Here is a 23,271-nt window from a genome sequence, read left to right on the forward strand (position 1 = left end):
ATAATACTTAGGAAAACTATAAATAAACATGAAAAACACATAAAAATATAGGTGGAGAGACATATAACTAAAAGAGAGAAAACAAATGTATGAGTGCTTGCCCATCCTGTGTTTTACTACCCTAGAATAGCTACACCAGGCTAACAACATCTGGAATTTCAACAATTCTAGAAGTGTCTGCCACTAATTCTGTAGGCACAGCAGATATATTACTGTCAGCTCTCAGAGAAACTCTTCTGTTGACATAAGCCATAAAATGCTGGCAAAATGTAGTAAACTGGTTTAAATAAACAAACAAAAACCTGCCATGTTTTGAGCTTTGACACTAAAACCTGTGACTTTTTTCCCTTCCCACACACCCTTCTCTTTTACACATACTGGCAGCATTTAGCACCAGTTATCTGCTGACATGCCTTGGCTGAAATCAATCAATACAATGTGCCTGAGACCATTATTGTTACTTGCTGTGTTTGGATTCAAACAAATCTGCCTCCTGCTCCATTTAGCCTCAAAATTTAGATTGATTTGACAATACAAAGAGCTGCTATGTCACCTATATGTGTGAAAAATCCAATGTCTGTTTCCTCCCCTCCTTAAGCAATTAGGACAATAAAAATGCCAACACAGTACAAGTCTGCTGACAGCCAACTCAGAGGCTTTGTCAGTTTGGCTGATTATGCACAGAAGGTGGCAGAAGAACTCCTTGGGCTGGGAAATCTTCATATATCCCAAGAGAGATGTGTTAACCCAGCTATCCTGGAAGAAACTGCAGCATCAGTGTCAGCTAAACCAAAGCTCACAACTAAATCAAAATGATCAAACCTAAAACCAAACAAGCTCTGAATGCTATTTTTTTCATGACAGTAGAATGGAGCTTTTTCAGTATGGGAGCTGTTTGCATTCAGCGACCCACAAAAAAACAGCATCATACCGTGTCTTTTCTCATCTTCCCACCATCACAATAAAGTCTTTGTTTCTTTATTATAATTTGCAAACAATATCCCCAAAGGGGTCTCTAAGCCCAAGGTTTTCACCAGCAAATAAACCCTGTAACTCCCTAAAGAGATTTGGGCATTTATTTCCAGACTATACCTATGCAGGCACACCTTAAACCAGGAGGGGAAATGGACAGTAGAGTTTTCTGCTCTTTGCCTTTATTTCTTACTTCCAGGCACAAAACTGCCACCAGTGGAGCACATCAGTTTCTTTTCAGCTCTTCAGCCTCAGATTGTGAGGTTTACAAAGAAGCTTTGACAGTGCACATTGAGTCTCATCTGTAAGTATAAAAATCATAAAGTTCCTACCCCAATCCTGTGATCCATTTCACTTTTAAATGTTGATTCTTTCCTAAACTAACTGATTCAGGGTCAGGAAAGCGTTAAACTGCTATTAGCTAAACCAGAACTGAATGACTATTCAGTCACAGCCAAATCCAAGCTACAATTCAGCAGAAAAGGTGCTGATTCAATAGTAATCTTATTAAATGGTCACACAAACATGTATGTTGGGTTAAGTAATTTCAAAAACTACTTAAAGTGATGTAATTTTCCTCCTCGGTTCAAGAGGCCTGAGTATACTGGGGATTTTCAAATCGGCTAGTGGTGACTCATAGGCAACATACAAAAACTGACCTGAAATACACTTCCTTTTTTTTTTTTTTTTCAGCTGGCAAGTTATTCAAATGCACAGAGGTTTCCTTGAGGCAGTGTAACTGGAAAAATTAAGGAATAGACAGAAAAACAGCAATGCACAGGCATATTTTTTCAGATTTAGTTGTGCTGGTGGAATAGGCCAGTGGCTTCAACTACCACAGTATGCTGCCAATTTACCAAACTGAGGGACCTGATGACATAAATACTCATTTAATTCAGTTCAAGTAATGAAAGAATGGTAGCATCTTCTTAAATTGTTTGAGCTATAGTTTTCAATTCTAATTATGATAAAAAATTGCATTTTGTGTGAATTTCTTTCAGCAGGAATACCCTATTTAGCACACACTGCTGTTTCTCCCTCCCTGGCTCTCCTGGTTTGTGAGCAGAGTTCCCGTAGCTGAGTTGTGAGCCAGATCAAGAGACTGATCCCTGTTAAAACAACCAGTAAGGAAGAAAGTTAATCTTTAATTTTGAATCATTTCCCTAGTGTAGGGTTACTTGAAAAAAGTGAAACAAATCTGGGGGGAAAGAAGAAAAGAGATCAAATTTAAGCTGTGCAATAATTTGGTGACTATATCAGTTGCTTAAAGGGTGGATTCAAGTTTCTGCTCTAAAAGGGAACAGCCAGAATTTCTGTGATCTCTTCTGTGATAAGTAAATATTTTTCAAGAATTGTTTAATGTGCAAGAATGGTCTCACCTTAGGAAGGATCTCACCATGCCAGCTGGTCACCACTTGGCTTGTGATTGAGCAATCTCCCTGCTCCTACAGAACTCTCATCACACCCTGAGCATGCCAGCCTCATTCAAACCTCTCACTGATAAACCAATTGTTCTAAAAATATTAATTTTGCTAAGCAATCTTAGTCTGCTTATTTCTTGATTTTTTGGTGTGATTTTGCTTTCTTAGCACCACTTTAAATTAAAAATGTGCTTCCAGCTCAAGTGAAAAAATAGACACCTGAAATAACTTTTGAAATTCTCATTAAAAGTTCCCTGGTTTTACATCACTAGGTTAGTATTAATTGGTCTGTGATGTTGTCAGGGTTGACAATAAGCACCTCTGAGTGCTCTTACCAATCATTCAATGGGGAGCAAGGAGCTAACCTGAGCTTCACCCGAAGCTTAAATCTTTGTTTCTGTATGCCATGATGTGACTAAAGGATTAGTAACTACTGCTCCCAGGGGACAGACTAAAGCATACTTAAACCCTAAAGCAATTTCATTTCACACTTTATGACTGCTTTGTAAGTCCAGCGTTATGTGATGGTAATGCACTTTGTAAGCAGATAACTACAGTAATGACTTACTATAGTTTAGCTTTAAAAAAAATATAAAAACAAACAAAAGTGTATTATTTATGTCAGAGATCTTATCTTGCTGCAGCATATGGAACACAGACCACAACCAAATATTTTTATACTCTGTGTATGGCATAGTGCTGCACTGTAAACACTCCATAGCAGGGATCCCTGACAACTGAGAAGTCTCACTTTTCTCAATAGAAGCAGGTGCCAACTCAGAAAACCTGTAACAGTAGGATGTTGTTTTCTTTGCTTTTCCTGTGGTATTTAAATGTAACTCTTCTTGAAAACAAGTACCATCAAGATGCCTTACTGTAAGAGCACAGCACAAACTGCTCAGTACCACACACTGACAGCGACACCTCCTTATGCCCTTCTTTCCGTACTTCTTTTTTGTTATTTTTTCAATTTAAAAACTTAGGTTAAATGCAATCAAGGCAATTCCAGACTAAAACAATGGTGAAATCATGTCTACATGTGTATTGTATGTAGGCACCCCTTATATTTGGATTCTTTTCTCTCCCAATAAAATCTTAACGAGAGCTGAAACCCACACCTAAGTCAAGGCTTCACAGCACCCTTCTACAAATAAAATTTGTTTCCTTTTTTTTCTCCAGCACTGTGGTTTGTTCACCCAGGAAGCAAGATGGCTTGGAAAACTGATATGGCCTAAATCAACAACAACCCTAAAATTTAATTTCAGTTAAATCAGCAGAGGAACAATTCCCAGAGTTGAAATTGCCAATATAAGGGAAAAGGATGGAAATGTGACAGGGAAGGAGGGATGCTGGTGTGGCAGGGCTGGCTTAGACCAGGATATATTGTCTTAGCCTCCCATCCTCAATGCAATGGATAGCAAGGCAAATGAGAAAAGCCTGAGTAAATCAGATTTCCAGTAGACCATGATTTTCAAATTCAACCTCACAAACAAGATAGGCAAACAAAACAAAAGCCTTCCCATAAAGTGTAGAAATTGCAGGATAATATCTTTTACTGTGAGTGAAGAACTAACCTTTGAGATTGTGTGGATGAGAAGAAAGGTTTTGCTTTTCAGAGTAAAGTGCAGACAATAAAAAAGAAAATCTTAACTATATCAAGTTTACTTTCATGAAGAGTATTACTTATTCAAATTCTGTACCTAATTTTCTTAAATTGTAGATATAAATCCTATAAAAATGAGCTTCTTACTGCTTGGAGAAAATACTTCTGGAAATTTTCAGAAAGTGAGAAGAAGGAAACTAAGAAACACATTTGTTTAAATAGTGACAACAACAAAGAAAAGAAATTTAAAAAGCTTTTCAGTATGATTCGTGATAAAGATGGTAAGATTAGAGTCATTTTAGCTCTTCAGGAGTCAGAAACACAAATGTGTTTTTTTCAGTGAAAAGTATTATTTTAGCCTCACAGGAGACATCAGTAAACTGAGACTTGGTTACACCAATGAGTTTCCTGTGATCCAAGCAAGTTTTTGATGTCTCAATGCAAGTGGGTCAAATATGCAAAATTCTAAATAACATTTCCAACCAGAAACACAACCATTCCACGTAAGACAGAAGCGTTACTTAAATTTTGATTCCCAATGCCATGCTATGCCTTTTATTATGGCACAAACAGTTCTGCCAACATTTGGTGAACCAAACCAAAGAATTAAATTCAGTAAAATGTAAAAACCAAACAATTTATTAAAAACAGTTGCAGGAAGAATTAATTGAATGGATTTAAGAAACAGCTATAAGAAGTCAGTCTGAGAGAAGGTATAAGAAAAGAAAGGTGACTGAAGATTGTTTAAGCTGTCATTACACTGCAGAAATGTGTACCTATACTTTTAGAAGGAACAAAAAAAAGAACACCTAGACTGTCACATCTCTTTTCTCCTTCTCAAAATCTCTGAATGCCCATACTTTAAATGGCATGGAGTGTAATCAATTAAGAAATCTGACAGAAAACGTAGCAAAACTAACTTGTCTCATTTGATATAACAGGTTTCAGTTAATAATTTAGACAAATTCCAGAACTGTAAAGCACTCCAGTTAAATTTATTATCCTAAATGGTTGTTAAAACATTTCTGATTTTTCAAATCCATTACCTGTAATACCTTAGCAAATAAATAACCTTATATAAATAAATATAAATTTCTTAAAAACTTAATAAAATCATTGATAAATCTGTTAGAACTCACACTCAGCTTTGAGGAATTTCAATTTTCTGCCAGAGTTTTGAAACATGATGCAGTTGCAACCAACCACTAAAGCCCTGTTTACATTCCAGAAACTTCAACTGATATAATTAACCCAGTCCAGTTACTTAATGCAATAAATAACAGAGGTCAGCCGTGGTTGTGTAAATTCTGATGAACTCCTGCCACGTTACAGTTTTACACAAGTACAAAAAGACACTGTTAGTTGTTTCTTCACTTTGGGAGATAAAGAAAAAGAAACATTTCCCAACAACTTGCAAGGTAAGACTGAAAGGCAAGGATAAGCTGGAGCCTGGCTGTGGGGGACTTGTTGTCCCAAGGTGGGACTGCTGACAGCAAGGGCTCTGCACCAGAGACAAAAGCCCAGGGCTGCACTTCTGCTCCCTGCAGGAGTCTCAGCTTCACACTGGAGTAAGAATCTCATCTCTGTGTGATTAAATACTTGGTCTCACTACAAAGAAAGCTGATAGAGATGTACTATTATGAAACTGTAACAAAACGTATCATGCATTCTCAGAATTCCATTTAATTAGTCATTTTTGTATTTAGATTCACTGTATATGAATATTTTATCACCGAGAGGAGCTCCTAAGATCGAAGCCTTTAACACAAACCTGAAAAAAACCCCAAATCTGTAAATGTCAGAACTCTCCCCATTAAGCAGTAAGGCCTCAGTATATGATTTTATGCCATGCTAAGACCATCTAATGACCAGCTGTCCCTGCTGGGGCAAGGCTGCTCCCAGCAATGTCCAATATCTGCTCAACTCCCCAGTAATCTGGTTCAGGTAGAAAACAACCTCTCCACCCAAGTCCTAAGAGCCAGCAGAGGTGCAAAGGCAATGTAAGAGATGTATGACTGATGATGGCAAGAAGAGAGTTAAAAAGCTCCTCTTGACTGGGCACTAAACAGGCAATGGCTCCAGTATCAGCTGAAATACATCAAAACCTACATGGAAATCCATCTGCCACCACAGCTTGCTACTGTTAGCAGCTAAGTTAAACTAGCAGAGAGGATTAAAAAAAAATTCTTCCATGTAAACAGGAAGAACACATCCAGTGGAGAGTTCATTCTGTCCAAAGAGAACAAGTACAAGCAAAGACAGAATTTGCACTGAAACCACAACCTGGAAATGCTTAGACATTTATCCAGAGACCTTGCAAGCCCCATCTTGAAATATTTAATAAACAAGGTTAAAAAGTAGTCCATAAGGCTGGAGCAGAAATATAATAACATGTTTCTGCTGGACAAGTTAATATATGATATACAAAGGACAAAATGTAATCACGTAATCCATAGTCTCTCTCCTTCACTAAAGAGCAATCCTCTGTTCACTTCGTTTTCTGGTTTTGGATTCCTTGGATTTTGGACTCTTGCTTTTGGATTCTCTTTATTCCATCATTTCCCACTTTTAGTTCTCAAATGCCTTATGCTTACTTGTTCTCATCAAGAGAGCAGTGTATTTTAAAACCTTGTCTTTAACAAGGCTGCACATGCACAGCTCATAAGCAGGTCTAAATTATAACTGCTAGAGTAACTCTGCTCTCTTTCCCACCTGACCAGCTATCTGCCCCCACAACTTTTTGGAGACAGTCACTTGTGTGTAACAGGAGGGTTAATCAGTTCATGATTTAGGCAAAATCTGGTACTGCAAAAAATGATCAATTTTCTGCTGGACCAGCTGCTTGACACAGCTGAGTGTGCAACAGCAGAAGCATTACAGCCAGCAAAGGAGAAGGGTAGAGAAATGTAGCTGAACATGTAGGACTCCATAGCCTTGACCAGCTACAGACTCACTTTAGCCATCACAATGTAAAGTAAGAAGTGGCAGTGATGGCTTTCAGCTCTGCTTTGATTCCAGCCTGGCCCTGTCTAAATGCTTGCTAACAAAGCTCCACACTCCCTGCACCCAACTGGTGTGTTCCTGCCTTCCCTCTTACACCACTGCTGGCAGTCCACCAAGCTGGTTCAGCACACTGAGCTAGTAGAAAACTGTTCATGTTTTATGGTTCAGTTAGTTTCCTGCCAGCTTAGGTATGGAAGGAAGTGGATGAAACTGCTGCACTGAGCAGTTTGACCAGCTCAGGCAGCTCTGAAACCACCATGTTACCCAGACCAACTCAAAGGCTGTGTTCAGACCCATGTTACAGATTAAACAGTGCATGGTTTAGTTTAGCTTCAACTGAATTATACCAATTAAACTGCTTATACCAAAACAAGAATGTTCATGAGGAGGTCTGCATCAGGCTAATTGGTATTACAGCAATTAAATTTACTTCCCTACAACTTTCTTTAGACACAGCCTCAGATGAGCTGTACAAACCATAGCTGGGCAAGCAGGTTACAGACTTGCACATCTGCTGCTCAAGGTCAAGGCTGAAGTTGTACAGTGCCATGGATTGATCTCCTGCACAGGCTTCTCACACATCAAAAAAACCCAAACAAAGCACAAAGAGCTGTGTGCTCCCCACCAGATTTGCCTAGATAGGGTCAACTTCCTCATCTATATCATTTCCAAAACACACAAAGCAAAACTTTGCACAAGATAATTGCTGCAAGTGGAGACATTGCTGCCACCATCCCGCCAGTTGAGAACTTTGCTGCACTTTTTCTGCCTTGCACAGAGCAGTGTGAGAGTTTTGAAATTCTGGTTTGTGACTTTTCTGTTGCAGAAATACTGCGCTGCACTATCAGAGAAGCCTGTTTCAGTCCCAGTAACAGGAGTCCAGAAAGATGCATTACACCAGGCCTGCAATGTGGCCAGCTCTTGGAGATGATATTTATGATTCTTTTATTTTCTGTGAGAAGCTGTATTTTCAACTATTATAAAGTTCTATCACTAATTTACAGATTAGGTTGGGTATACAACAAAGAGAAATGGTTTACAGTTAAGTCTAAAGAGTTCTTTATATCCCATATTCTTCACTGGAAAAAATATAAGCCTGTAAGGGCTTGGGGTGGGTGGTTGTTATTCCTGTCCTTGGAGTGGTGCTGGCAGGGCTTTTGTCAACATACATGCTAAATTTAACAAACCAGCTAAAGCAAGTCAATATCTAGCTAAACAAATACCAATTCCCTTATTATTAAAGTGATTCAACACTTGCTAAGTTTTATCTCTACTATGGTGATACAGAAATGCCATTTACATCACTCCCACTGCTATTTAAAGCACTAGGAGAACATCTATGCATGGACCAGTGGCTTCCACACGACAGCTTGGGTCAACCTCAACCAGCACCGTGGTGAGACTGGCTTTGGCACCAGCTGGTTCAGGGAGTTGCAACAACAGTAAACAGTATGAAAACTTGAGTCTCTTTCTGCCAGGTTAAATCCCTCTGAACTGGCCATTTCTAATTGTTAAGAGCCCACAGTGCAAGGGAAGCTGCAAGATGATGTGTGTGAGAAGGCTGGGACATGACAGACTGAGCTCTTCAATAACCAGGATATTAAATCAGCCCACTGTCCTAAAAAGCTTCATCTTAACCCCTACCAAACAAAAAGCAAAAAGTTTTCTGTGAGCTTAATTCACTGAAACAACATATTCTGAGGTCAGGGCAGCACTACAACTACCACAAGGAAATGGAAACTTTTTGTATGGCCCATATACCTGTTTGTGGTTGATTAAAGCACCAGAACCAAAATGTAAATATCTACATAACTAGATATCAGATTTTTAAGTGTCTTTTAGACATTAATTACATCAGAGTGACATAAATAATGGTTTAGCTCAGTTAAGGCATGCAGAACTCTTATTAGTACTAGAAAGTGGGCCAGTGCTTCTAAGGAGAAATAAAGATGAGATTTCATGGGCAGCTAAATGTATTTAACAACCCCCATTGCCTGTTATACCAAGTTCTTATGCTATCAGACTCTTTCACAAACAAACTGGTCACTACAACAGCAGAAACATGTTTCAGCTTTTAAGCTGGTTAGAAAGTTCAAGTGGCTGGGATGTGACAAGCACCACAAAGGAAGTAAGTTGTGGAGTGCAGAGCTGGGAGTTCACCCCAGCCAGCAGCAATCATTAAAGTAACAAAAACATTTACTTTCTGCTGGCTTAGAAAACCGAAATACAAAGAGAAGTAAATATTGAAAGCAGTCCAGTGGTGGAGACTGACATACAAGATCAGAAGGAGAGAAGGGAGAAAAAGACAGGGAGAAGGGACAAAAGGAGCTACTGCATCTCTTCTAAGGTGTCAGATCTCATGTACTATCTCACCTAACCATACCATGAGAACTGAAACAAGAAATTTACTGTTAGTACAAATAAGACCTGAATCCAATTTTATAACCATGTTATCCAGCCAAGCTTCCTCATGAAAAAACATGCAGATGATCTGTGCCATGCCTTCAAGACAATCCCACCTGCACTTTCAGAGTTAAGCAGACTTGTGAGTCCTGCTGTAGGAATGTGAAGAGTAACTGGGTATGCGAGAACTTTAAAAGGATGGTAGTAAATATTGCTGCTGTTTTAGAGAACTGGCTTTCAGGTAAATTCAGCTGTAAGTATAACAAGAGATGGACAGGAATGAATGTCCATGAAATACATACTGCTCATGGGACTAACTTCTGTGGAAACAGAAATGCTACTGTGATTCTTTATTCTTAGAAAAAAAAGAATTCATTACAGTAGGAAATAATACCTTAATAGTTTTGCTACTACTACTACTTTCTCCTGTCTCCCCAATCTAGAAGTACTATTTTAAAGGAAGCCATGATAAGTGATACAAGTGGTTGCTGGTTTTTGGTAATTTAACCTTAGTTATTCATAAACCTGAAAAAACACTGAAATATTTGTGTGTGTAGAGGAAAAATTAAAACACTTCCTAACATACACTAGTCATTGTAAAAAATACAGTGAATCTTGAGGCTCCACTCAAGAGCAGCTTCATGGTAGATGATACAGCTTCACTATCCTGGTTTACAAATAACTGTGTTGTAGAACCTAATTGAAATATTCCTCTTACTCACCTTTGGATCGAGTGGAGATGTCCATCCCCTCCACCACCTCCTGCTCCGCCTTTATCTCCTCTTCAGCCAAGCTGCAGGATTCAGAAAGGTGAATTAGATCATTTTATGGACTGTATTAATCCCATGACTAACTTCTATCCTTCAAGTTCAATCCAACACTGTCAAACACAACTACATCAAAATTTCTGATGGAATGAAAGGTTTGCTTTTTGCCAGAACTGCATTTGACACATTAATCAAACCACAGTGAGAAACAATCCAGGTACACACACATATGCTGCAAGTTACCAAGCACAAAAATTCCATTTTTGTATCAAAGACAGTCCTGTAACATGTACTGAAGATTATGGCAATATATGTATGAACTGTGGGTGACAGACAAATAGGAATTCTTTTCCTTGCAGCTTCTAATCTCAGATAAACCATGGGACAGATGCCTGCCAACATTTAAATGCTCATCAGCATTTGTGAACAGATTAGCTGAAGTAACAGACATAGCAACACAGAACAATTTGCAAAATTAGAAGGTAAAATGTAATTTTTAAAACAAATAAATAATTTAAAGGATTTTGGAACTAGACTGTATAATAGAAAACTGAATATTTATAATTTATTGGCAATACAATTCCACTAATTGTAAAGAGTAAACAGTGTAGAGTTGTTACCATGCAATCTTACACAGTCACTTTTCATTTGCTCCAGGCAGGATTAAACTATTACAAAGTACATCTGACTTTCTGATATTCTACTTGTGATATTCTAAAGTGATGCCATTCAAGAAAACAACTCAATCAATTTGGCTTGTTAAGTCACTTTGGGGAAGGAAGATGGAAGGGAGAGGAAAAATGAACATAATGAACACATTACAGAGCCATTTTGGAGAAGTGACTATGCTAGATGAAAGGTAAAAGAAAACACACAATGTTGAAGCAAAACCAAATTCAAAATGATGGACAAATGGGTTTCTGGAGCTTCAGGCAGTGTCCACCAGAGCAAAGCAGCCATGAGGGATGTAGATCCTCTCCTGCACAGGGACAATTTACCCTTCAGTCTGTTAATGGAAGTTGTTGCTGATAACAGTTTGCACTGATATGGCAGATTATGAATTTCTGCTGTTATGGAGTGGGCTGAGGTTCAGCCACCCCAGCTCCAGGGACAGGGCCAAGAGGGCAGCTGGAGACCTTTGCCTCAGCCACTGTGTACAAATCTGCCCGAGACATCTCATCAGAGCTGGGAAACAACAGTGAGGACTCGGTTACATTTACACCAGAGAAACTCTTCAGCCTGGCAAACAGTTTATATCAGCAGGAGTTTTGTTACGGGTATAAGTTAAAAGAGATTCCTTAACAAAGTAAAACTTAACACCAGAAGGTGTTTTTAGTTTGCTATTTGACAAAACTACTTTTAATCAACTCTGAGCTACTGGGGAGTTTGGTTGCAATTCCTTTCACAGCTCTAAAGAGTACAATTATGTCAGCAGAAATTTCATATACAAATTCACCAAGCTCAATGCATGGAAAACCCAAAGCTGAGAAGTACCCCAAATGCCAGAAATCATTATTCTTTGTCATAGGCTCTTTAAAGTCACAAACCACTGAAGGGAAGTTCTATTCTACCAGCATCTACCTCCCAGCTACCTTGATCATTTCAGCAGCAAGTCAAGGCACCCACGTGAGCAGAATTATGGTAAATGTGTAGCACAGTTGACTGTAACACAATGCTTCTCAGATTTATTTTGCATGGGCAGATTAAATGCACAACACAGCCAACCAGACTACAATGCTCACACATTTACTATGCATGGGCAGATCAATTATTCTGCACATTTGTTACACCCTTTCCCAGGGGCCTCAGCAAAGAGGAGCTGGCAGTGGCCTGGAGACACCAAAACATTTCATGCACCACTTGCCTTTGCCTGTTCCTCTCCTAAGCAAAAGGAAGGGATGGGCTCATGGGATGGGTTCATTGTTCTCTTCCAATGCTGCACTGGAGGTTTTTCCTTCCCCTTCCTCTTTATAAAATCCTATTTCAATATTGCCAAACTGCAATAAACCCCATATTTTTAAAACATCATGAATATATGACCAATAATGCATACAGGTAAATATGTATTCATACCCAGTAATTCTGTAAGATTGGGGTAATCTGACAGTGCACATTAAATGCTTCTAAAATACAGGTCCAGATCCAGACACAGACTAGAACATACAAGGCTTTACAAGACTCAGGTTGAACACCTATGCTCATTTTACATAGGTTGCTACTAAAAGGAATGGTTTCCCCATTCCTTAACTTCTTGTTCCAGAAAGGATGACCATTTTATCCAAATCAGTTCTGGAATGTAACTCACTGTGCAGCTGGACATGCAGAAAATGGGAGAGAACCACACAGGGACAAAAGGGCACCTTTTAGCAGCTCACATCTAAGTTACATTAAAGCAATCATAATATTCCAGATTCATCCAAATCTATTAGCTCATTTTGTTTAAAACAACCTCAGGGGAGCATGGTACAACGTGAAAGATACAGTAGTTGGCACAAATCATTATTACAATCCAGAGAGTTGTGCATGAATCCTGGCTGAGAAATGGGAGTGATGGATCCACATGGCAACACCACAGCAGGAACTGCTCCCACCTCCCTGACCAAAGCACCAGGAGATGTTTCAGACTCACTGAGGATGTTCTGGGCCCCTGGGCCCAAACCCAGCACTGCCGAGGGTTACAGGGCAGGACTCCCACCCATCAGTGACAGCACAGCAGGGTTTTCAGCTCAGGATGTGTTCAGCTCATGTAACAAGCTTAATTTAGGAAACTGAGTCAGTTTCCTCCATCACCCTTTAAAGTGCTCTTGCAATAGTGGTATAAACAAGAAAAAGATTCTTCAGAAACACTTGTAAGGTGAACAAAGTATCTTGCAAAATCTTGATACAAAGAATCGTGGAATGATACAATGGCTTGCCTTGGACAGGACCTGAAAGGCGATTTAGTTCCAAACCCCTGCCATGGGCAGGGATGCACACATCACATAAAGGATGCCTGAAAACAGCCTTCCCAAAGATTTTAACTATAAATGAGCAGTTAAAACTGCATTCTCCACTTGATAGCAAGGTTCTCCACTTTCCTCAGCTATGGACGAGCACATTTCCCTATACTCACACAAAATCCAGCAATTGCCTACTACACTATGAAACCTGAGCCTCAGAGGAACAGAGACATCTCCATATTCTCTGCAATTAATTAATCTTTTAAGGGCACAAACATTCCAGTATATAAAAAAACCACAGAGACTGTTCTGAGAAAAAAAAATCCCAATGTTGGAGAGGAACAGTTAAATAAAAGTTGTTAGACATAGCTATTAAAGACACTGAACATTTACAGCTCTTCAAAAGCATCTCCCATTGCTTTATTTGCTGTAATGTATAATGACTTCCACAGCATGACATTGTTGGAATGTTGGCAGTGATGACTGCAGTGGTCATCTTTGAGATTCAAGTTTATAAATACATACCAGCAATTCATAGCAAGTTTACAGTAACTTTTCTAAAGCTGACATCTTTTCACCTTTGCATGCTCCCACCAATACAAGGAAAATTCTGAAAATGCTTTATAAAGCACAAACTTCCAAATACAGATATTAGTAAAAGATTTCCAATTAAACAATTCAAGAAAAACAGGTTCTTAATCAGTTACCTTACTACTACCCACAATAAAATAAAAAAAATTAAAACCAGCAGCAAAATAATTAAAAACAAGTATCTCATTCCATGGAAACAATAACTGTGTGGTCAAGTAGACTATTTTAGAGAGTTTTATTTTGAGAATTCATTTTTGCAAGGCTCAGAGCAGCTATTTCAGCCAGCATGTGTTACTGTCATGCATGTATGAATGGGATGCTCTGAGGCTGCAGATCAGAAATTATACTGGAAAATACTCAGTTAAGTACATAAATGAATACAACAAATAGCTTATGTAATTCTGAAAGCTACTCTTATTTCCTCATTAAGATGAATGAACACAGAGAAACACATTTTAAGAACACAACTGAAATTTAAGCTTTGCCAGTTTCCCTGTCAAATGACCAGAAAACCAATTAATCATTTAAAACTTCCCTACTCATATTGACAAAACTTGCAACAACAACAACAAAAGTTTGTTTTCTAAAACGTTAAGCTAATTGGTTTCATACAAACTAGCTTAGCATGTCTGAATAAGGGTAGAAGGGGTGGAGGTTATTCCTTTAGAGAGTTGGGCACAGAAAGAAAAAAAAAAAGATTGCAAACATACAAGATTTATTGTTACTTAGGTAAAAATGGAAAAATAACTCAGCTGCCTATTTTTTAAATATGTTCTCTATCAAACTGAAAAGAGGGTGGGGTTTTTTTAATATAAAATTCAGGCTTTGAAAATTTCACATCCCTGAATTACATACTGACTTTTCTGTTTAGGAAAATCATTCCTTTACTAATAGTAGTACTTACCTGAGAAAATGTACATATACAAGAATATATAAACTGTTCTAATCCATAGTAACTACAAAGAGCAATTAAAAGTTGCAGATGAACTACTGCACCTTGACATTTAACCAAGAAAAACTGACAGATATGGAAAACCACTCGAAACAGCTAATGCCCACATACACAATCTAGATCTACATCAGGGAATAACACATGAATTTCAGATCAAGAACTACATATTTCTGGAATTCATTTTTCCTTTTAATTAACAGAAAACAAAACCAAACAAAAAAACTGATTAAAGACTATAAGCACTAAAACTGAATTTCATCTTTAAGATAATTCCTGCCTCTCATGCATCACATTTGTGAGCAGCAATTCTAAATAATGATTCCCAAAAAAACCTGCATTCAGTAAAAGATTTAAAACCAAAAACCACTATTTGCATGCCATTGCTGAATAAATAGCAGCTTTGTATGAGCACTCACCTATAACAGTCTCTTACTCATCGGTAGCTATGCTATTTATGCAGGGCTCTTAAAATGGCGTCTGCCAGCACTGCACTGCCTCACTCCTGCTCTGGAGCTAAAATGGTAGCACTTTGTTCAATACCAGCAGCTCCTGTTTACACAGCAGGGCAAGATTCAAAGGCAGCATCTAAATATCAGAAATGGTAGAGAAGGACCAAAGGACACCTGACATCCGAACGTTTAACTAAAAAGGCACAAGACAGGGAGATTTGTGAAGTCACAGGTTACTAAGGAAATCACTCAATTTTAGCTTCACCCTCCAGTGTGAGCACCTCATGTTTTGCATTTCCCTTTGCAGAATTCCCTGCAAAGTGCTCCACGTGTATTAAGTAAATAAGACTCTGCATTAAGTAATTAATATACACAAAAGGCTCATTCAGATATCTATGTACAGCAATGTTTAAGCTGGTTACCTGTGATAACAAGCAAAGTAACTATTTTTCATTTAAAGAACATTTCAGTTCTTTTTAAAACCTTTCTCTTATTCAGTGTCCATTTAAAATAGCTGCACAAAAGAGAAAAATCAGGGGAGGGAGGGGGATCCTTGGTGCCACACAGTCATCTTTTAAGTCTATAAACTATACAGCTGAGGCCCAAGCAAGGCAACCAAATAGCTACAGATTTTAGATGCCACAAATATAACTTGACAACAATCATGCTTGAAAGTAAAGGTTTATATCAGCTGAATCAAGAATAGTTACATCCTGTTACAGCATGGTTTTAACCTCACAGTGTGAAGCACAGATGCTCTGACAACAGACAAAGGGTTAACATGAGAATGACAGACAACTACCAAATACATGAAACTCACTTCCTATGTAGCTATGGCTAAATTAGTCTTTAACCCATGAACACAAGACATGTTTATTAACAAATGTATTTAAATTACTTTCTGAATACAATTTAAAGGGCCAAGCTTGATGGCCTACTGCTGGTTTCCAGTCTGCAGACCCCTCAAAGCCAGCGTGCCACCACAAAGGGGTTTGCAGACAATAACCAAGTAAATCAAACCTAGTCTAACAGGCTTAAAGTCACTCTAATGGGATTCATGTCCCCATGGGAAAAATACTGGGGATCCACAAATAACAAAATTTGAAAACTGCTGTCTACTCCATTTCATATGGGCAAAGGTTTTGTTCAACTTTCAAGATATTTAGAAAATTCAAATTAATACCTGAATTTCAGCAGAGGAGAGCTTCTACTGAGATTTATCTCCCTTTAACCAATTATGCTGGAGTAGTACCCACCACTATGGAAAACTGACCACCAGCTATCACTTTTCAGCTACTGGATCCACAGTAGCTGGGAAGTGAAACAACACAATACACTGAAAAGCAAGGCAGAACAGGAGAAACAAAGCAACAAAACCAGAAACAAAACAAAACAACAACAAAAACCTCAAGCAAAAGTGGTATCACAAAATGGAAGACAGCTCAGGAAGACGAGGCAATTGAAGTTTGTGGACATGATATGGAGGGCTAAATTTGTAATGTAATCTATCTATTTCTGCTTTTTGAGCATGAAGTTCCTTTCATTACATGCTCCCTTAGTAGCAACATAGGTTTTCTGCTACATTTCATACTCCTACCTACTGCGAGGGGGGGTGACTGTTACATTTGGAGTGGTTTATACTCTGCATTTTTTTCATTTCCAATATGTTAAGTAGTGTCATTTGTTTAAAGAAATTACTCAGCTTTTCCCTAGCACTATTTAGCTTCCAAGTAAAACAGTTTGCCTGCAAAGAATGAAAAAGGCATGTAGCTTTTAAAAAGCTACTGTTTTCACCATGATTTATAATCCAGATCACTCCTTTGTTTTCCCCCCACTCCATTCTTTGTCCAGTTAATTACAAAAGTAACTGGATGTTGGCACTAAATAATAATGCCTAATCATATTCATCCTGGGCAATTCAAATTACTCTCTAGTAGCCAGAAAACTTACAGTGTAATTATACGATTAACTGCTAGTTATAATCAGAATAATGGCCATTTGCTCCAAGCTGAATAAACCTCAGCTGCATTGCTTCATACATGTCCTGTCTAATTGTGATTGTAACAAGATCCAGGCCAGTAAAATCTTGGGGAGAAAGCATACGTGCTTTTTCCCTGCATCTGTCACTTAAAACAAAAACCCACATTCCATCTGTCCTAAGCAGAAAAAAAAACCAGCTTATTACGCAACCTAGGGAAGCGAGTGCTAACACTGTACCTTGACAAAGCACCAAAAAATATATACATCTGAAATCCTTCAGCTTGGCTGAATTTGCTTTGCTTAGATGGAACAAAGATGGCAGAAATTTCCAGAAGGCCTTTCTCAGCCCTGCCACTGCAATTGTCAATCTTTAACCTGCCTGCTGTGGCAATTGGCTCCGGCGCTGGCGGAGCAGCGCCATTGGGCCAAGCCGAGGCACAGCGCTGCTGTCTCTACCTTGCCTCAGACATCTTGCTGCAATGCAGACATTTGTTTTTTGTGAACTATAAAAGAATTACACTCCAGTGGTTGAAAATAGTGAACTTTTAACCGACTCACGATGCTCCGTTTCATTACATGCACGAGGGCAGCTCACACAAATGCGCTTCACTGTCAGCAGCGTGTCTGGAGGTGCAGATTTGAAACAGATCCTGGTTTAACAAAACCTGTGGGAGCCATTTTAATACAAGCTTTCTGATTGCAGATCACTTACCCCTGCTTCCTCACATTAAACAAATATTATGTTGTTCACCCTTAAAGGCTGAAAGTAAACTGCTCACATGTATAAACTACTACTAGGAAAATTGTGTCCAAATGTAATTTCTGTTTTTTAGCAACTGAAGAACAAAAGCCAGAATAACTTCTTAGCTATGTCAGCACTTTCATGTATGCTGAGAAATGCATTAAAATTACATACAGAAATACTATCACACGAAATTCAGTGGTAAGCCAGCAGTATTTCAGGTTTCAAATTGAACTAGACATTCTTATAATCTAATCCTAGGGGACTGGGGGGGACTGGGGGGGGGGGGGGAAGGAAAGCTTTTAGCCAAAGTGAGATATTCAAAGTAAGATATTTACACTGGTAAACAAGTAACCAGAGGTAAATTGCTATGTTAAAAGAACGTTATCAAATACATGGCAAGGGTCTATAAAAGTTTGCATGCACTGTGCCTCAGCACAGTCATTTTTTTGCAAAGCCAGCCTAGCTTTCAGTTCTTTCCTAAAATAATGAATGTGTATGGACTGTTAAAACAAGTGCAAAAATTACACTAAAAGCACAAAAGAGCATCCTTCCTCTGCTTTTGTAACAGCCCTGGTGATCACTGAAAAACAGCCTGTTCAAACAAGCATGCAGGCGCTACAATTAAAATCTTTATAAAGAGCACAAAATGTTTCTAAATTAGTTATAAACCAAGCAAGCTTGTCTGAGGTTATACTTTGTATAGTATCAGAAACATATGCTCATTAAGCGTTATTTACTTTACTTCATAAGGTCACTTCATTGCTGAGCACTAGCACTTTCATCACACCCGAAAAGCCCAAGGAACGGTGAAAATGCACTTTACCCTGCAAACACGGCAATTAATGATCTAGGAACAAACAGCAAGTAGAATATTTTTCACTGGCCTAAGGTAAACAGGAAGTAAAAGCTTCAAAATTTAGAGACAAATTATCAGAAAAACAGTGCATTCAAATAGAGCAGTTTACACGTACAAGTCCCTTAAAATGGACGCTAAGAAAATCTGATCTTTCATATGACTAACCAGTAACATCACTTCATCTACTGCACTGACTGACCCAGTAAAAACAAAATGTTTGGAAAAGTATTAAAAATGTTCAGAGAGTAGCATGCTGCTTTACTTACCAACTGTTCAAGCACCCATCTCATTTTTCCAGTTAAGGAGATACAACAGGCTGGCAGATTTGGGAATTGATCAAAAAGGAATTTCTTGAAATAATTACGTAGCATTTAACCAAAAGTTAAAAAAAATAAAAGGGAAAAAAAACCCCAAGAACGAACAACATGTACTACTGTCATGAACCACACATGATTTTATATCTTCTGGACTCCACAACACAGAACTGTGGCTGATACAATGTAAAACAAAAAGGCACAGATAAAAGTTGCATTAGTTTATTTGAACTATGCAAAACAAGAAAGCTAACAGTTCAAAAACATTTTCCATAAAGCATCAGATTTGTAAACAGATGCACTGCTGCGTTTTACTGAGCAGCACTCCATTTCCAAAATCTGCAGCATAAAAACTCCCTTTTAAAGGAACAAAATATTAACCATACATTGTCCCTCAGAAAGAGAAAAGCGTTGTATTAACTACTCCTGCAAGAAAAAAGGTTCAATAATCATTTTAAGTTAAGATAAGCTGCATAAAAAACATGATGCAACAGCACACCACCACCTAGGCCCAATATCTACAATCTGCCATTAGCACTTTTTGCTGATGCCTAGGTTTTTAAAAATCCCATATTTTCTCAGAGATAACTTATCTTAGCTGTTCCATTCACTGTTTAGAAAGGTAAACTTGCCTGTTCCTCTGTCTGCCATTATCCCTGCTTGACTCCCTGTAGGGCAGTTAAATGCATCTGCTCCCTAGCTTCCATTTTCTCTCCAGCAGGCATGTGACACAACAGACAATAGTGCTGGCAAACTGCTCAGAGACACATACCTCCTTTGGAATACCAGGATCTTGATAAACTCTAAAAACACCATCCTCCTGTGAAGAAGTAGGCATGCCAAGGCTTTGCCAGACTGTAAAATAAAGCTGTGGCTAATGGCTACTAACCATGTGACCCAAGAAAGCAAATTTAAACAGTTCCAACTTAATATAAGTGCTGTGGTGTGAGTTTTGCACGAGAAATCACAGAGAATCACACTCTCAACCCACAACTCATAGGTCTTAGAGAAAAAGCAATGTAAAAAGCAAGGCTTACCTCTGTGGATGCATTGTTAACACAGTGTTATGTCAATACTTATAAAACATGGAGGACAGGCTCTCAGTACTCGGGCAGGGAGGGCTTGGCACTTGGGCTTGATGATCTGTCTTCCCCATGAAAGCCGCCCCCGGATTGGCTGCCCCGGCAAATCCGCATGTAAAGCGCCAGGGGATTGGCTGAGACACTTCCTGAGCGATTATCTTTGTGCGGCTCCGGGAGCAGGAGCCATCCCGGGCTCGGAGCAGGCCGGCGCGCTAGGCCCGGCCGCGCTCGCCACCGCCGCCCCGGCCCCGGCCCGGCCCCGGCCGCGCACCGCCCGCCTCGGGCAAGGGCCAGCACACCGCCGGCCCCGGCAAATGGGCCCCAGCGTGCCGTTTGGTGAAGGCAGCTGGCTGTTCTAAACGCGAAGGAGGCACAGTTTGCCCAGGTCGCAGGAGCTGTTCTTTTGTTTGCACGGAAAGCGAAATTTCGCTTGGCTGGGGCTCTGCTGGCCGGGAAAGCAAGGCCACAGGCAGAGAGCAAAACTTACCGAAAGTGCATGTGCACAGGAGGGACTGGAATTAATAACTCAGGATTCAGAGAAAGGTTCTCCTGCTCCAGAATTTAAATATATGAACGAATTTAAATATATGAACGTGCAGCAGAACAACCATGTACCTACAGTGTGATTTCTTTAGCTATCACGGTATGCTGAGTCTTAATAGGAAAAGGGAGCCTTAAGCAGAAACACTCCTGTGTCCTTTCCCAAAAAACATTCCAGAATTGAAACTGCTTCATCACAGAGCATTGCTACCACTTGGTGCAGGCCCTCCCTGCGTTGAAAATGCTGCAGAGCCAAACTAAAAATATGCATGTCACCCCAGAGCCTGAGCTCTCCGTTCCCCCCCGGCCCCCACCTTTCGGCCTGGCTGGGCTGTTACACAAAAACTGACTGACTTCCTTAGGAGCGGCTGCAACTGCAGCTTCCTGTCCGTTAACCCTCTAGCCCTGGGCGCTTTTTGAGATGCAGCACAGGCCTTGCAAACATTCATTTCTCTACGTGGCAATCGGTCTGCCCCCCCCCCCCCCATGAAAACATTCGCACAGCTTTTCAGATGGTTTTGCTTTACCTTTTTTTTTTTAATCTCCTGCAAAAATGCTGCGAATGAAACAATGAGAAAGCAGGGTGTAAGCAATCGGTTTGAGCTTGGGCCATTTTCCAAGGTTTTGATTAAAAAATGTGATTCCGTTCTTTTCCCTAATGCAGTGAAAGTGGGAGGGTTTATCGTTATGCCAAGAAGGAAGCCTTAACACCAGATAAAGATCTTAAAGGTTAAATTTTTATAAAACCTTTGTATTATTGTTCAAAATTTTGCATCTGTGTTATATAGCTCTGTATTATCATTCTGTAGCCATGAAGATTGCAATGGAAATTGCAGATGAAGGGGTGATTCTGAAGCATATTGAATATCGAATAATTATTTATTAAACAAAAGCAAAAAAAAACCAAAACAAGGGAAGGTGTAGAGGGAGACGCTTAACATTGAAACAATAATAATTAAATAATGAGCTAGAATAGAAAAAAAGAAAAAGAAACATTCTTCCAGTACAACATGCAGAATCTCAGATTGTGCAAAACCGACTATAAAAAGCCCTCTTCCATAAATCTACGACAGTTGCAAAGAGAATATGCATGTCACGTTTAGTCAAGTGCTAATAATCCCAGAAACAATCACCACAACAAAACCTAGTGCCCTCCCTTACCTCCATACAGCACCTCTCACGATATAACTACTTTAGCACACAAACCTCACTGCCTGAGAGCCGACGTGACTCATAACTGTGCCACTCAGTAAAATTAGTCATCCTGCTCTGCATTGTCCCATTCTGCATTCAGATTATTCCTTGAGATAGCATTGTCACAGGGAGCTGCCACAGCAGCCCGTGGCTGTGCTTACACTTCTGTGTCTCTGCATTTCAGGCTGCAACAGCAGATTAACAGCCCAGGGTATAAATTATCATCTCATAAGGAATTCTGGAGTCCCTGCTGGAAGCATTTTCTCTTTTTAGATTTTGCAATGTTTTTCAGGGCAGGGAGCAGGAAGGCTCGTGGGTACACTGACCATTTGTTCTGTTTTAGGAATGAAGCAGAAACTGGGGAGAGTGCTGCTGTAAAGGGAATCATACAGCCCACTACAGCAGCAGGGACACACTGGAAATTCATGACATTCAGTGAATACTTGCATCAGTTTCAACAGTGCAAATCATTCAAGATAGATTTCTTTTTAATTGAACACCTAAAGGCCTATGTTGCTCAGAGATATTACCCCCAGCACACAAACATCCAAATTTTGATTCCCCTAAGCAGTAAATGTGAGGATTGTCAGCCATTAACATTTATGCTCATTATGTGACTGCTCTGCTTTAATATTATTCTCTTAAAAAAAAAAATCCTAATCCCTATGAAGAACAGCATGAGAACAGAACTAAATACACAGAATTTGTCAATGCTTTGTGCTAACCCAGACCCGACTCCGGGAATGTTGTAATGCTGATGGTGCCTGGGAACGCTGCCAAGCTGACACACTTGGGCCTATCAGACAGAATGAGCACACAGTGGAGGGAGAGGCAACAGCAGCCTTAGGAAAGGCCTAAGGCCCCTCTCCTCTTGATTCAAGGAAGCAAAAATGCAAAAGAAAAATTTATAAACCTGCAGTCATTAGCAGGAACAAAACCGTGGAAAGCACATCAGACACATATAGCGTGTATATTCAGCTACTCGGCTACTCTGCTCTAAAAGACAAAAGAATTCTGTCAGGAATCAAAGGGGAAGCTTGAGATACGTTTCTCTTTATTCTCCTGTCCTCATGCTTATTTTGCAGCAGGAGGTACAAGCCTGGTATAACACCCAAGTACATCTGGAAAATACAGATTTTTGTCTTAAGTCTCCATGATTGTGTGTCCTGCTGCAGCTTGAACATTTCTTTTATGTAGGAGTAGTGATTTTTTTTTTTGGGGGGGGGGGAGAGGGGGAAGGAAAAGTAAAGAAAACAAAGCAAATTTTAAAAGAGCATGAGAGGGGAAGCTAAAAGCTTTGTTAAAGCAGAAAAGAGGGCAGAGATCAAATTAGCTTGTATTTGTCCTTTTCAGTTCTTTAGAGATATTAAGGGAAAACAAGGGGGAAAAAAGGCTAAACAGAGAAACCAAAGGAAAGATGGAAAGCACATTCAGTCAAAAGGAAATTAAAGGACAGTAAT

The 23,271-nt window shown here is 39.4% G+C and overlaps 1 protein-coding gene across 6 annotated transcripts in view; it reads right to left on the reverse strand.

The window, feature by feature from the left end:
• The window catches only part of ZMYND8 (zinc finger MYND-type containing 8), a 48,891-nt gene extending 28,704 nt beyond the window's left edge, over positions 1-20,187 (reverse strand). For 3 of the 6 annotated variants that reach the window (XR_010030064.1, XM_063172277.1, XM_063172273.1), the window contains exons 1-2: positions 20,033-20,187; positions 10,125-10,195 (exon numbers count right to left, since the gene is read on the reverse strand). Coding sequence is in view for 5 of the 6 variants with exons in the window: in XM_063172277.1 (XP_063028347.1) it covers positions 10,125-10,195; positions 20,033-20,046 (85 nt within the window). In the remaining variant the exon portion in view is untranslated. Of the gene's footprint in view, positions 1-10,124; positions 10,196-15,067; positions 15,178-18,947; positions 19,397-19,627; positions 19,715-20,032 lie in introns of those variants that run through there. The other 3 variants (XM_063172274.1, XM_063172276.1, XM_063172275.1) reach the window with 3 other exon arrangements.
• Positions 20,188-23,271: the final 3,084 nt, after the last annotated feature.

This window comes from Melospiza melodia, chromosome 19 (assembly GCF_035770615.1).
Source record: "Melospiza melodia melodia isolate bMelMel2 chromosome 19, bMelMel2.pri, whole genome shotgun sequence".
NCBI lineage: Eukaryota > Metazoa > Chordata > Aves > Passeriformes > Passerellidae > Melospiza > Melospiza melodia.